At 42.4% G+C, this 16,483-nt stretch overlaps 1 protein-coding gene across 4 annotated transcripts in view; it reads left to right on the top strand.

Annotated features, from left to right (window-relative positions):
* Window positions 1–16,101, top strand: part of CRMP1 (collapsin response mediator protein 1) — a 105,307-nt gene extending 89,206 nt beyond the window's left edge. For 2 of the 4 annotated variants that reach the window (XM_019526521.1, XM_019526520.1), the window contains 5 exons: window positions 3,949–4,090; window positions 5,710–5,880; window positions 11,485–11,664; window positions 13,650–13,815; window positions 15,108–16,101. In XM_019526521.1, coding sequence (XP_019382066.1) covers window positions 3,949–4,090; window positions 5,710–5,880; window positions 11,485–11,664; window positions 13,650–13,815; window positions 15,108–15,199 — 751 coding nt within the window. In that variant the 3' untranslated portion in view covers window positions 15,200–16,101. Of the gene's footprint in view, window positions 1–3,948; window positions 4,091–5,709; window positions 5,881–11,484; window positions 11,665–13,649; window positions 13,816–14,765; window positions 14,861–15,107 lie in introns of all 4 variants that reach the window. The other 2 variants (XM_019526517.1, XM_019526518.1) reach the window with 2 other exon arrangements.
* The last annotated feature ends 382 nt before the right edge of the window (window positions 16,102–16,483 follow it).

Consider the following 16,483-nt stretch of genomic DNA (forward strand, 5'->3'; position numbering starts at 1 on the left):
TCAAAAGCCTTCCTGAAGTCTAGGAAAACTATATCCACTGCCACCCCTGCATCCAATGATTTAGTGACCTGGTCGTAAAAGGCCACCAGGTTGGTCTGACAGGACCTGCCGCTGATGAACCCGTGCTGGTTGCCCCTGAGCATGCAGTTCCCTGCTGGCCCCTCCTGGATGTGTGCCAGAATAATTTTCTCGAACAGCTTGCCCAGGATTGAGGTAAGACCGACTGGCCTGTAGTTTCCCGGGTCCTCTTTCCTTCCCTTTTTGAAGATGGGAACCACGTTGGCCCTTTTCCAGTCCTCTGGCACCTCTCCAGAGCACCACGAGTGTTCATAAAGCCGCGCCAGGGGACTTGCAATGACCCCAGCCAGTTCCTTCAGGACTCTAGGGTGAAGATCATCCGGGCCGGCTGACTTAAAAACGTCCAGCCCCTCCAGAAGCTCCCTAACTAAATCCTCACTCACCCGAGGCCCAGGTTGAGAAGTGCCCAGTAATGGCGTGCTCAGTAAAATCCGGGTTGAATGACTGTAGGGTCAGAGATGATGTGGTGATTGATTGGTGTGTGTACTGATTGTTCTTCGTGCCATTGAGTAGGTAAAGAAAAGTCAAAGGACTTTGAAAAGTTGGACTATATTAGGTGTCTTGAGGAGTGGGTAGAATATGTCCCAGTGCATTGGCCGTGTAGGGATTATCATGGAATCTGGCTAGTAAGTTTGTTTAAGCATTTGTGCAGTGGACGTGAGGGAGAGCAATGTTACTGAGGGCTGGTAACCATGGGAGTGGAGTTGGGCACAATGTGCCTGACACAAGACACATTGTAGCATACAGTTGGGTGTCCAACTAGTTTGCTGGGCAATGAATGAGCCCAGACAGAGGCGCAGAATTCTGCAAATGAATAAGACAATGTGAGAGTGGATGACCATAGCATGGAGGCATTGGCACTCCAAGTGGAGCCTGCAAGTTTGGCAGGTAGGTTTTTCCTTGTTTTGATTTTTAAAGCATTTTTCCGAAGATGTGATTTATGAGTTAAAGTCTGGTTGAGAGTGACTCCAAGATAAGCTAGGTGAGTTTAAAACTTGAGAGGCTGATCATATAAAGTGATAATGAGTTCATAATTAGTGCTGGCATTATGCAGATGAAAAATACTTGAGATAGTCTTTGAGATTGAGGTGCCATTTTAGGCAATACTTTGACATCAGACTCATGTCACCATCAAGTGTGAGTTCCACACATGAAAAATCATGAGCTTGGGTGGCAAAGGCTCTGTCATTAGTGTAAAACAAGTTGTGTGAGCTGGTTGCAGGCAAGTCATCAATATACAGATTGAAAAGGAAATGTCAGTATTGATCCCTGAGGTTGCCCATTGGTTTGCTGTCTCTAAGAGCTAGTTTGGTTGGCCAGGTGGACTCTAAAGTGTCGACCACATAGTAATAGTTTGACTAGATGAGTGGCCCAATGTTGCAGAATTCCTGATATTTTTGCCAGAAGACTGGTATGCTAGACAGTATCATATGCTGCTGTTAAATCAAAGACAAGACTAGTCTTTAGGTTTTTCTGAAAGGCATTTTCAGTGAAGGTGGTTAAAGCTAGAACTTGAGTGCAAGTGCTCTTGCTGTGGCGGAATCCCACTTGGTCTGGGCTTAGCGCAGAATCAATTACTGGAGAAATACGTTGCTGAACTAGTCTCTCAGGTGTCTTGTAACAGATGCTCAAGAGGGAGATAGGTCGATAACTTGCTGCTGATTGTGTGTCTTTGCCAGGCTTGGGTAGGCCAATGATTTTTGCTTGGTGCTACGCTGATGGAATTCATCCTTCATGCATAATACAGTTGAAGAAAAGTAGAAGCCAATAACGAGCTTGAGGACTGAGATGTTTCAGAAACTCTGGGTGCATGTTGTCATAGCCAGTTGCAGTGCTAGATTTTAATTTGCACAGCACAGAGTCAAGTTCTGTTGGTGACAAGGTTTGTGGAGGATCTTAGTTCTGAACATTTTGATGGAAATGATGCCATTCTTCAAGTATTCTTCGCTCAAAATCCTTGTTGTTCCACGGGCTCTTACCGCTTTCAGAAGGTGGCTAGCAATGTCATTGGCCGACTCAGATGATTGAGTTTGGGCTGGGGAACACTGACCCACTCCCAGGTGGCAAATGAGGCCCCAGCTCCTGCAACTGGGGTGGCAGAAATTAAGTCATGAAGTTGAGTCCTCCCAGCAGTTCCAACGAGCAACATCAAGTGCTTCAACCAGGTGATCTGTGATATCTGCATTGCCAAATTTTTCATATTCCTCTAGTCGAGCAGCACACTATCCATCCAAGCAAGGAGTATACAGTGGGTATAATCCTTTGGGAACAGAGTATTGTGCCACTTTATAGAGGGCATGTTGGCTGTATTTTCCCCAGGCTGACTGGCGGGGGGTGGGGGGAGGCCTGGAAACGTAGTCTTAGATTTGAATAAGTATAGTACTTTTCCTGAACATGGAAAATCCCATTTCCCAACCATTTCTAAGGCTCCTACCATTATACAGGTTAGTAAGTCTAAACAGTGGAATTTTTCATGTGCTCCAAGTTATGCATATATTTGTTTTTTGTTGGATTGGGACTTACAGGACATACTTAAACTAAGATGACACCCTCCAGCATTCTGGTGGTTAGTCGTAGATCTTTGCACAAAGGCCATATTTGCACATCACTGGGAAAGGCAGTTGGAACACAGCATAAAAAAGTGTTTCAGAAAGAATTAGATTGCTTTCTGGGAAAGGAGATTAATTGCAAATTAAGAAAAGGACTTCCTCATAATGATAAAATCAGAGGAGTGGAGATATTGACCTTGAATGAGGTTCTCTTTTTCCTGCAGTTATTTTTCTTAACATGTGCAGAGAATGGAAAATCCACTAGGTCAAGTTAAGCATGGAGAGAACGTGAGTAATAAACCTAGAATACAGAAAAAGATAAGATTGAAATAATAGCCTGTGACTTCGCCGGTGTGTTTAGAGAGGAATTCCCTTTAGTAATTTGGAGTAATATAAAGAACTGATTAATACCTAAGTGCTTTTAACCTAATCTTCCTCATTCCATCACTAACCAAGAAATCTATCTTGTAACCAAAGGCCAATAATATAAATTCATGAAATTTATGAATATATAGAGAAGGATGAGAAAGGGAGACAGACAGCCTCCTTGTGGCTGTCAGAAATTATTGGGTTTGGTCACCCAGTAAATTGCACTGGTTTCACAGACACCAGTCTTTTTTGCTGGCTCAGGTTGTTGGGATCCAAATTGTGCAGGTGTTTCAAACCTGGTGCAAGGGTCATAGGTTCAAATTCCAGTAGGGTTCTGAGATAAAGAACTGGCAGCACAGTTTGATGTATGTGTCTCTTGTTGCTAAGACCTTAAAACTTACATGCTCTGGGTGGACACTGAAGAACCTGTATAACTTTTTTTAACAGCAGGGTTTGTCTAAATGTTCTTGATTAAAATTCGTTTTCTATCCTCCAGCCATGGCCTGTCAGCAGAACAGGGGCAGGGCACTGCTGTAAGAGGAGGTGTCACTGCCAAGAGCCAGGTTAACTCTCCTCTGGCCCCATGACTACTGCAGTTTTATATGGCAGGTGTAGATCCAAAGTCCTGTATTTGGTGGTGGCTGCAGGGCCAAGGTACCTGGCTCTTGGCAGTGACACCTGGCATGTACTGTAGCAACTGATTCTTGCCCCATCTCCACTCCTGGCCTCCATTATGGTGCCTCCCTTTACTGAACACCCAAGGCTCATGTGCCACACACAACAGTTGCCCATGACAGTTGTGGCACAGGTGCTGCAAGTTGACCACCCCTTGTTTACAGCGTGGGCTGCTCTAGTGTCTTGACTTAAAAAAACAACAAATTTGTGCTCAGTCTGATGCCAAGTTAGTCTATGTGGCATGTAATATAATCATACATATGTTCATCCTTTTTAGTGGGGACCTGCAAGTGACAGGAAGCGGACATTGTCCATACAGCACTGCCCAGAAAGCCATTGGAAAGGACAACTTCACTATGATTCCTGAAGGAGTTAATGGAATTGAGGAAAGAATGACTGTTGTCTGGGACAAGGCTGTAGTGAGTAACTGCTTATCTTAAAAAGAATAAAAAAATCTGAATAATGAAAGCCAAAGGGCTTCAGGGATTTAAGTGGCGTTTCCATATTCAGAGAATTCCTGCAGAAAGAGCTACCTTGATGATGTTATTTATCTTAAAAATCTTATACAGTTGGAATGAAGTTATAAACTCCCATCTTTTTATATTTTTTATGGTGGAAAACCATAGTATTTTATGAGTCTTGAGGCTTAATTGACTATATATCATCATAGTTTTCACATTGTGCCATGCTGAGTGTTCCTAGCAGACAAAATATTCCAGGCAGTTTAATGCTCTTGAGATGGACTCCATACAAGCTTGACAAATAGATAATTTTAATTTGGGAAAATGTCACATCATTTCTGAGAAATAACGAGTAGATGCTAACCCATGCTTGAGAGGGGAATAAAAATCACTTTGAATGAGTATGGCCCATATAATTTATACTAGCATATTTTACCATGGGATGTTGGAAAAAGTTAGCCATTGATTAAATGTTCCATGGATCTTGATATGTAATACACTTCCCAGTCCCCCCACATGTGCATGATATTGATACTGTACAATATTGATATTGTAAACTATAGGGCTGTGCTAGTATTTATCACACATTTCTCACCACCTCACCTAGACTTTATCTACTAATTCATTTTCCCCCACATGACAGCTCAAATTAAAAATGCAGAACAGCTTCAATTAGTCACTGTATACAGCCACAAGGCAACCAGCTAGAGACATTTCTCCCACAAAATATGGAAAGTCAGCTGCAAAATAGCTGCTGCAGGGATGGGGCTGGAATGCTGGTAGGACTGGGTTGAGCCCTGGACTATTCATGGGTTTACAGATTGGAATCTTGTATAATATTTGGGCTAGAAATAAGGGCTTTTATACTTTCAAAGAAGGACAATTGTGTGTTTCCTAGTGGAACACACAAACCTTCTTTCTAGCCAGAGAATATCCCAAGATATTGTACTGGAAAATCACGACACTGTTCTGTGTGGTATAGATTTTATGCTTTTATTAGATATTTCTAGTATTTGATGGCTAGTGACATTTTCAGCCTGTATGGCCCGTACAGTTTATGCTGCTAACTGTCTTTATAAATGTAGGAACATCTATAATAGCATGGCTGTTTTGTGTAATAACTATAAAACAGCCTTAAAATAGTCTGAGCCTGAATTCCAGATACACTGGGGCTCTTTTATGGGTTTTTTTGGCACTGTAAAAGTGTTTTAACATGAATATAAAGACTGCCTTTAAATATTCCTTTCATGGTTCATAGCAGTGTAAAAGGCCTTAACATAACTGAAACAAGCACTTTATCTGTTGGAAAAAGTGTCATGTATAGAGGATGGGATGATGCGTATGGATTAAGGTTTTAGTGGCTCTTCTTTGGGATGACCTGAATAACTCACTCATCTGGTCATTTATATAATCCTCTGCTCATGCTGAAAATACCTTCATGCCATGCCACACCATAATATATTTCTTCTGCCTGATATGTCCAAAGTACCATCATACATCCCTGTTGTATACTGATATTATAAATGTTCCATTTTCCCATTTTGGAAACACATTTACTTAAGGCAATTTGCTTTTAGGCCACAGGTAAAATGGATGAGAATCAGTTTGTTGCTGTTACTAGCACCAATGCTGCCAAAATTTTTAATCTATATCCAAGAAAGGGACGGATTGCTGTGGGCTCGGATGCTGATGTTGTTATCTGGGATCCTGATAAGGTGAAGACTATTACAGCCAAGAGCCATAAATCGGTAAGAACAGAAATTTATGATCTCCTTATAAAGATACCTGCTTTAAAGCTTGATTTTAAATTCCAAATGTACTGACTATAGACATGATGAATAATGCAGTCTATGCTAATGCATCTATGCTAATACAATTGATTATTCATATTAAAAATTAAATCAGTAATTAAATCTCAAGTTTCAGAAAATAAAACTGTCATCACTGAAGTTGGGAAGGTATTTTTCCTATTTTGCCACATACACTTAAGCAATAATACAATATAATACATGTCCCCAGCTGGTCTTAATACTCTTACCTTAGCTCATGTCAATGAAGCTGCCCCAGTTTATGCCAACCCATTCTTTTTGCCTTGATTCTGACTTTGCAGCAGACTAAGGCATAGTCAGTGTGAGTCTGCTACATAAGTTTGTGATAAGACCTCAAGCCCAGGATTTCTTTCAGGTGGTGGCACCTAGTCAGTACTAGATCTAATTGATGGCAGTGCACTGATCTTTCATGATGTCTTTCTTGTGAATTTCCTAGCCAAGTAGCTGCTGGTAACACATAGATATTGACTTGCACAGAGTTCTAGCACTTGCTGGCCATTTTCATTCATATTACCAGTTCTGTGTTTGCCTAGAACTGACATTATGGCTTGAAGAGAAGTGCAAAAGGAGGCTAAGAGGGGTGCCCAAGATTCTGGCTGAATCTTTGTGATTATATTCAGAAAGCAGCAGATGCAGATGAGAGCCGCGGAATGTCTGAAGGCATCAAATGAGCAATTAGTCCCATCAAGAAGATGACAGCTCCCCTGAAAGACTTAAAGAGAAATGTCATCATTGATGAACAAAAAACTAGCATTGGACTGAACACTATGAAATGCTACACTCCAGTAAAACTGAAATTAAACATGAATAACTTGAAGGATTACCACAGTTTGAAGTTATGATGGATTGGACAACGAGCCTACATTAGAAGATTTGCAGAAAGCCATTAAATCAATTCCTGGGAATAAGGCACATGCCAATGGCTGCTTGGCTGTTGAAATCTGCAGATGTGCTAACAACAAATTACTTTGAAAGCTCCATGAAGTTATACTGCCCTGTTGGCAAGAGGGAGCGATACCGTAAAATTTCAGTGATGCTCTGTTTGTACAATTATACAAAAACAAGGGGGATGGAAGTGACTGCGACAGCTATAGAGGTATATCCCTGTTGAACATTATTGGAAAAGTTGTTACTTGCATTATGCTTCCTAGGCTGCAATCTCTAGGTGAAAGAATTTGTCCTGAAAGTCAATTCAATTTTTGCTCAGGATGTTCCTCCATTAATATTATATTTTTTGTCAAGCAACTGCAAGATTAGTGTAGAGAAAAATGAAAACCACTGTACATAGCCTTCATTGGTCTGACAAAGTCCTTTGATATGGTCAATAGGGCCTTTTTACTGTGCCAAAGAAACTGGGTTGTCCTTCTAAACTGTTGAACATCATTTTCTCACTACATCAAGGTATGAAGGCAATTGTAGTGCCTGCAAACAAAGAATCAAATACCTCTGACATTTGACAACAACAGGGTGAAATGGGTGATCAGCAGGAATCTTGACCTTCAGACTGAACTAACAGAATCAGAAAAGCAGCTAAGAATATCAGGCTATTACAGAAGCATGGATGGAATAACAACAAACTAACAACTAATGTGAAGATGCTAACTGTGAAACTTGTGTGCTGTCATCCCTGCTTTATGGTTCAGAAATATGGACTACATATGCTAGGCATATCGGGAGACTGAACAGCTTCCACATGAGATGTTTGTACAAGATCCTGAAAATAAAGGCAGAAGACAAAAAGGCTACACAGAGGTGCTGGAGCATGCAGGACTGACACACTTAGAAACCACTATCAAGAAGAGAAGGTTGTGATGCCTCAGCCATTTCAGGAGAATGGGAGGAGACTGTATCCCCAAGAATATTTTGTACAGTGAGATTCAAGATGGCTCTAGAAGGTGGGTTCGCCCTCTACGAATGTGACCTGGCAGTGTGATGTTGTAGCCAATAGGGCAAATAATACTCTGGCATGAGTCAATCAATGCATCTCCAGCAAGCCAAGGAGGTGATTCTTCCACTCTACTCAGCTCTGGTGAGACTGCAGCTGTAGTACTGCATCCAGTTCTGGGCACCACACTCTAACAAGGACGTGGACAAGCTTGAGAGAGTCCAAAGAAGAGCCACCCGTATGATCAGAGTCTTCAAAGGCAAGCCATATGAGGAAAGGCTGAGGGATCTGGGACTCTTTAGCCTGAGGAAAAGAAGGCTGAGAGGGGACCTGGTAGCAGCTTACCGCTACAGAAGGGGAGTACATCAAGGGCTTGGTGAGCAACTGTTCACCAGGGCACCTGCGGGAAACACTAGGAGTGATGGCCACAAACTCCTGGAAGATCAATTCAGGCTCAACATTAGGAAAAACTTTTTCACAGTCAGGGTGCCCAGACTGTGGAATAAGCTCCCTCCATAGGTGGTACAGTCACCTACCCTGGAAATCTTCGAGGGAGACTGCACAGTCACCTTGCTGGGGTCACCTGACCCCCAGTTATCTTGCCTGCTTGGTGCAGGGGGCTGGACCCAATGATCTTCCAAGGTACCTTCCAGCCTTAAAATTTATGAATCTATGGCAGTACCACAATGTGCGCAAAAATGATATGAAGTCATTCTACATCAGTGTAGAAATCTGAGAGGAGTATGCAGAATCCTGTTCAATTTGGAGGGAATATCTGGCACTGGATTCAGCTTAACACAAAGTGGCTTTGATCCAGAGCTGGATCGAGCCCACCAGGCCATTCTATCCAACCCCCAGGGCCCCTAAAAATTTTAGAAAATTAATATTTATCTGCCCCTTACTGCCTGTCAAAGATGAGAAGTCACCAGTGGCAGCAGGACCCAGGGAGAGCCAGCTGCAGGACCCAGCAGCAGCAAGGCCTGCCCAGCCCAGCCCCAACCCTAGCCCCTCCACCCCCAACCACCAGCTGGAAGCTTCTGCCTAGCAGAGGCTTCTAGCCTGGAAACCCTTGGGCTTCTAGCCTGGAAACCCAAGAGTGGAGAATCAGGTAAAAACGTGTGTGTGTGTGGGGGGGGGGGAATAAGGATTGCTGGCACAGGAGGACCCAGCCTAGCCCAGCTGGCTCCTGATGTGCTGTGTGGTCGTGGCCTGCAGCTGGGAACCATGCACCATGGGAGCGGTGGGCAGGCAGGTGGGGGGTGGGAAGTGGTGGCAGTGGGTGAGGAAGGAAGGGAAGTGGCAGGGAAAAGGCAGTGGTGGCAGTGTGGGGGGGAAAGTGGCAGTAGGCAGGAGTGCGGGGCCCTGTGGGTCAGGGCTGGTGAATGCAGCAGGAGCCAGCCTGGCCCCTGCAGTTCCCAGCTGGCTCCTGCTGCCACCTCTATCATGGGGGCCATACGCCTGCAGCTGCCATGCTGGAACTGGCTGCCTTCCCTGCCCTGTGCTGTGTAGGTCTGCAAACCCTGCTGGGAGTGGAGTGAACCCCACCTCCTGCTTCCCTGTGGAGTCCAGTGCGGGGCTTTCCCTGGTGTGAGTGTGGAAGCTGCAGGTGTGTGGTGTGGAGCCCCCGTGATAGAGACAGCCAGGCAAGCTGCACATCTCGACCCCTGCACACAGTGCTAGCCAGAACTGCACCCCATTGGGCATCATTGCCTGCACTGGGCATGAGCTCCCTGAGCCTCCCCTACCCCCCGCCACTGCCTGCTGCTGCTGCCACCAGCGGGGCCTGTGCGCCATGTGGGGAAGTGTGTGGGGGGTCCTCACACCCCCCCACCTTCCCTCACACCCCACAAACCTCATACACCCACACCCTGCCTCCAATCCCCCCACATATACACACACCCCAACATACCCTATGCCCCCCACACCCCTTTGCAAGCTTCCCACATCTCCCATACACAACCCCACACTGCACTTCCCTACACCCAATCCCCCCACAAGATAAAAGGTTGAGACTTTATTTTTCAGTTATTATGCAATCCCTTCTATATGCACTACACAAACACAAATCATGACAAATATTTTTTGTAATAAAATTAATGTATATTTTAGTATGTGTTTGACTTCTAGTGTATAATTTGTTTTTTTCTGGTTCTAAGATGGCAACCCCCCCTCCCAAAAAGAGTATTTCTGGGGGCCACGGAGAGGGACTTCCTGTGGCAGAAGTCAGGAGTTAGGGGGTGGGGCTTCTGGTCCCAATATGGCGACCAGGGGCAGGGCAGTGGTCAAGGGGCAGACTACCCATGTGGCCGTCGACAGCTCATCAAATCTCATAAAGCGGCCCTCCAGCCGAAATAATTTCCCACCCCTGATTCAGAGGATGGAAACAAAGTAAGAAAGAGTGCTGTAAATTTGGACTTCAACTCAGACAAGGTATGGAGCTGTGGGAATTGGGCTTGTCAGCTACAAGTCAGCTACATCAGGCACCTGATTAGACCTCTTATGCTTACACCGTGATCCAGAGGATTGACAATTACCTAATATACTCTTTTTGCCTATCTTTCAAGTATCAGTTATTACCATATGTCTAACTAGATTGAACAAGGTCCTGATCTGATGCATCTAATTCAATGTTTCTATCATCTGAATTCTATCTTAATCCATAACTGTACATACTGAGCTTTTCTGTTTAATTCCAAAACTTCAGAGTTACTTTACTTCATGCGCCAATGTGTATAGAATACTAATTGTACATGATCCCACATACTTTGCCTATTATGTAGTGGATCCACAGAGGATCGCACTTCCATAAATATTTATATTCTGAAATGAAGAGGTAAAATGGATGGTTAGAAGTGCAATTAAAGTATTTACTTTTAAAATGGCCTGGTGGTTCAAAATGCTTAATGAGTTTAGATGTGTTCATTTTTGCTCACCTAGTCTTAGTTACCTTGAAGGGGACTGATACTCAAGAAGTGTGGAGTGTCACCCCTTAAAATGGTTCTCCTTGTTTCAAGCTGGACAATCACAGTCAATGACATTTTGCAAATTGCTGTCCAAGCACTATTACTGGAGGGCAATGGATTCTGTACATTATGGTGTGTGAGAGAAGGGTTGGAAGCCTTCAGCAAACCACTGAGACACATGAGTATCTTCATTCACATTCTTAATTTTCATGCTTATTGTTTAAGTGTCCTGGTTCATGAGCAAGCTGCATCTATCCCAGTGCACTCTCTTGGTTTCCATCCCTAGGGAACAGATCTCATTTGAAACTGTTGTTTAAGGACTACATTTTCATCCAACCTCTAGTAATGCTAACACCAAACATAATGTACCAAGAGAGGTAGTTAGCCATGTTAGTCTGAAGTCAGGCAGAAGGCAGAGTAGCACAGGACCTTATAGTCTAGCTAATTCAGAGAACCATAAGCTTGTGTAAGTGACATAGCATCTGACAAAGTAATGTATTAAATGAGCCTTTGTGCATTTTTGCCTGCAATCAAACAAATGCATTTGACGATTTTGTGGAGACCTCATGGAAACTGGATAAAAATGTAGCCAAATATATACATTGTATTTTACCAAAATAAAAAAAACAAGAGGAGGTTGTCTGGAGTTTACATTTTATGCTGTTTGATGCTCAGGCTGTTGAATACAACATCTTTGAAGGAATGGAATGCCATGGTGCCCCACTAGTGGTCATAAGCCAAGGGAAGATTGTGTTTGAAGATGGAAATCTGCATGTAAATAAGGGAATGGGCCGCTTCATTCCTCGCAAATCTTTCCCTGAATACCTTTACCAGCGTGTCAAAATCAGGAACAAGGTATGTTCAAACAGTTTAATGTTTCATATGACGAGAAACTGCTGAGCTATCTGCACAGCCTCTCTGGAACCACTTGAGCACATATTTTGCATTGTTATTGTCCCCAGTGAAATGAATCCACAGGGGACCACAGGCAGGGGACCACAAGCAGCACCAAAGCCTATGAGCCAGCTGGTTAAAATCAGTGCAGCTCCATTGACTCTGGCAGAGCTAAGCTTATTTATTCCAGCTGGCAGTTAAGGCTCGTGTCTTCATACCTGCCTCTCACATGTCTAGCTCACTGAGGGAGCTGTATAAATTACAATACTAACCCACTTTAGATTGTGAAGCTGAGAGGTTTACACCAGGAATTAAGGTTGAGCAAACAGAAGCTCTTCAAAGCGTGGCCTAGCTTTTGGGAGGAGATGTTGGATTTCTGCTGGTTATTCAGGCTAAGAGGTTCTGGTGAGACAAAGACACTGTTTTTGCTGCTCTTATAGCTCTCTCTTCTGGCAGCCTAGTATTTCTGTATCTCCCTCGCTTCTCTTCTCACTGATTTACAATATATTGATTTAAATTTATTTTAAAACATATTGATGATCAAATTCACTAAGTTGTCCTGTACGAATACCAGGCATAACAAAGAGATATGAGAGATACCAGCAAATAACAGTAGCATAGAAGTATTATACATTTGTAGATGCCTGGTACATTAGATTACTTGTTGTGTTCCATATTTGGTATTACTAGTGGCTCAGGCTGCATGACATCTTGGCCCTGATCCACTTGTCCCTCACATTGACTACTATGAGAGTAGACTTCTGTAAGTAACCAGCTATCATACATCTTTATACATCTTTAAGTATAATTACTACTTATGTTTTTCCAGCCAAAAAGCACTATTTTGACATTGTGGGTGCATCTATGCATTCATTGATGTGCTGTAATTATGGTTGATTAAGTTAGTGAGTATGGCTCATTAAGTTATGGATCATTAATAGCAGGTACTAACTTAATGCACTGTAATTGGAAATACTGTGCGGTAGCACCAGTGCACGCTTTTTTTGTGATGCTAATGTGCATTAGACTAATTCTACTGTGCATTAGTGCACTAACATGGTTTTAGTCTACAGTGCATTTAGCATCTCATGTAGATGCACCTAGTGTGTCCCTGCATCGTGCATAACATACATATTTGTAGTATACTGATAGTGCCTAGAGGCCTCAATTTGAAATCAGAGCTCCATGTAGTAGGTACTTTATAGACAAGTTATAAAAGGAGCTCTCCCGAAGTGTTTGCAGTCCCATCATAGGATTTAATTTTTTGAAGTTACAAGTTAAAAAGTTTGAGAATCATGTTAATGTTTTTTTAATTGTCACTAAGCTTGTGGTGGTAAGAGACCGAAAAGGAGGATAAAGAAAATGCATTAGATAGAAGAAGAAAGGTATCAACAAAAAAATTGTGAATGGTACATGAAAGGCTCGTGTCTTGCAAACACCAAATGCCTGCCATTGTCAAGTCTTCTGTGCGTATTAGAACAGATATATTATTTAAGGATATTCATTATACTGTACCCATGTTTCAAGTGATGCAGTATTCTTCCAGTTCAGTGTGATTTGTGTTTTGGTGATCCTGCCAGGGTGGCACCAATGCATATTGCTAGGTGGTTGGCATACTAGGCCTCCTTGAGTCAGTTCATATCTGTGGGGAGTGCAAATTTGACCTCCTGCATTGACTCCAGCTGTCCCATTATGTGACTCCTTAAGTAGTATATTAGTTCGGTGTGAACAATATTAACAATATCTTGGATTATTGACTGATATAGAAGGTGTTCTAATATACTCATTTTGGCCTAAAATGGCTCTATATCTTTAGACAAAAACTCTGATGTACATTTTTGCTTGGGGTAGTATGAACTGGAGTCACCCTCACTGTGCTCTGTATGTGTAGGTGAGGACATTGTCAGGTGGCAATGTCAGTACATGTTTCTGTTGTCTTGTTTTAGGTGGGAGGATTGCAAGGGGTCTCCAGAGGAATGTATGATGGGCCGGTGTATGAAATTCCAGCTACGCCAAAATATGCAACTCCTGCACCTTCAGCAAAATCCTCCCCTGCCAAAAACCAGCCTCCGCCAATCAGAAATCTTCACCAGTCTAATTTCAGTTTATCAGGTAAAATTATACCACTGACTGAATATCTGAAAAGCCTTGAGTAGTAATCCTGATCATAAAACACCTTGTTATTTTCCTTATTCATATTCAAATCACTATTCATGGGTGTATATTGGAAAAAGCATCTTTTGGGGTTGTTTGAGACAATTACTCTTCTCAGAGGTTAAATGCTGATATGAGGAAACTACAGTATACAGACGTCAGCAGTACCAGGTGGTATGCAGTGGCTCTTAGCTCTTCACATAACTGCAGTGAAAGGACATTTGCAGTGAAAGCCAACAGCAGAGTTCCCATCCTTGCAAACCATCCCTTTAGGAATCCAGTGAAACCTTTGGGAGAAAACACTAGGAAAATAATCTATCTTTTTATGAATTTCTGACAGCTGCTGATAGAATCATAGAAAATTAGGGCCGGGAGGGACCTCCAGCCTGAGAGACAAAATCATTCTTATTCAAACCATCCCATACAAAACCTTGTCTAATCAATTCCTAAAAGTATAGAATCAAACCTGTCACACAACGACAAGGCATATTGCCCAAAGACGCCAAAAGTACTTGAACCTGCCACAGGTCGCACTGGGGGATGAGGGCTGTCATTATCCTGGCTCTGCAAGGGTTGCTAAAAAGCACGTGAGAGATCCAAGGAAGAGGGCCGTGGCCCATGCTGCGCACACACTCTTCGAGGTACTTGTGAGACTAAGCTGAGCATGTACAAACATACAAGAGCACATCTGTTCATGCACTTCCAAAATGTGTTCCTTAATACTGATATTGTGTCGGTCAATTTTTCAAAAGCATCTCAATGCAAACTCAGTGGGATTTGTCATCTTATGGCAGAGGCAGAGGGGTGAAAATCCAACCCCTCACTAATACAACATGTTTTCATGGAAAAAATTACATTGCAGTCTTTAAAAACAAATTATTACCTATAATTGAAACCCTTTCTTTCAGGCCCAGATCCCACAGAGGGAATCTATTCACAAGATCTTCTTTCCTGGATGCAGCACCCTTAAAGTTGGTGGAACACGATTCAGGCAAATCCCTTTGTAGGTCTGAGACATTAGTCAGGAAAGTACTTGTGAAAATCTGGGCCTAACTGTTTATCTGTTTGGTTAGAAATTATTATGCTTATGACAACCAGATTCTAGAGATGAATTGGCAGCAGTCACAGGGGCAAAGGTTATATGTAATTTATGGAGCCAGTCAGATGAAAATGCACTGATTGGATATTTTTTTTCCCCTCCTCAGTGCTTTCTTATGTTTTATGAAATCTCCTGCTTTACTTTCTTTCAGGAGCTCAAATAGATGACAACAACCCACGCCGTACTGGACACCGCATTGTGGCACCCCCTGGTGGTCGTTCTAATATTACCAGTCTTGGTTGAATGAAGATGATGGACAGAAATGCAAGAATGAAGGATCATGGGGAAAAATGTCCATTCCATTTAATGTCTGTGTTATCAAACCCACAATTTTATTTGGTACTAATGGAAAAAATGAATTGTCTTTCTTTTTTGTATAGGAAGAGGTGATAATAGTGTGGTGTGTTTGTTTGGAACTACTTGCCTCACAGTTGTGCTTTCATGCCATAGTCACCTTAAAGCATGGTGCTTCCATTGCCCCTTTAGTGACTACAGGTTTTAGCTTTGTCTTGTAACTAAATGATGGTTCCTTTGCGCCTATTAGCTGTACTAGAGTAGTTAATGCATGTTACTAAGTTATTTATGCAAGTTGAGATCTGTGAGTGAGTCCCTTTAGAACAGAACACGTTGCCAATAATTGACTAGACACAATGCCAAGACTAGTGTCCATATTTGATAAATCTCACTAAAACACTTAAGGAGGAAGAATATGGCCATTTTTAAAGTATGCAGTAGAATAGTATAGGTAGCTTCTGTTTATCTTTAATTTATTATAATCCCAAGAAGCACTTCTCTCAGATGCAAAGAAACAACTTCACTGTGTCTAATGATGAAATGGTCTCTGTAGCAGCTTTCGTTTTCCACCAATTACATTCCAAGTCTGTCTTTGTACTCTTCATTTTACACAACATTGCCATTCCATTCAGGGATTTCTTCAGCTGGGCAGTAGTGCTCTCCTTTTGCATGAGTTTTTTGGTACTTACAAATAATCCAAGTTGCTGTCAGATTTTTAAAGTTTTTTGTACAAAGTTTTTCCTTTGTAATCACATGCATTTTTACTTATTATACCGTACCAGGTCTACTAGTTGTTGTTCTCTTTCTGAATTCAAAGCTTGTGAAATAAAGGAAATGAAATGATTGTTAAGCATCTTCCTCTACTTTCCAGTGTCCTTGTTCACCAACAGGATGTTTATAATAAAGGAATTCTACACTTAGTTAGATGCTGACTTAGGAAACATCACTAGAAATCCACAACTTCCTCAAAGCACAAAGATTATTTTATCTTCTTTTATCTTATTTTATCTGATGGCCACCTATAAGTTTATCAGGGATGACCACCAGTACCTGGGGGAACGCCTGTTCACCAGAGCACCCCAAGGGATGACGAGGTCGAACAGTTATAAACTACTACAAGACCGTTTCAGGCTAGACATAAGGAAGAATTTCTTTACTGTCCGAGCCCCCAAGGTCTGGAACAGCCTGCCATCGGAGGTGGTTCAAGCACCTACATTGAACACCTTCAAGAGC

The sequence above is a fragment of the Gavialis gangeticus genome, unplaced genomic scaffold (genome assembly GCF_001723915.1).
Source record: "Gavialis gangeticus isolate Ggan-Ray unplaced genomic scaffold, GavGan_comp1, whole genome shotgun sequence".
Taxonomy (NCBI): Eukaryota; Metazoa; Chordata; order Crocodylia; family Gavialidae; genus Gavialis; species Gavialis gangeticus.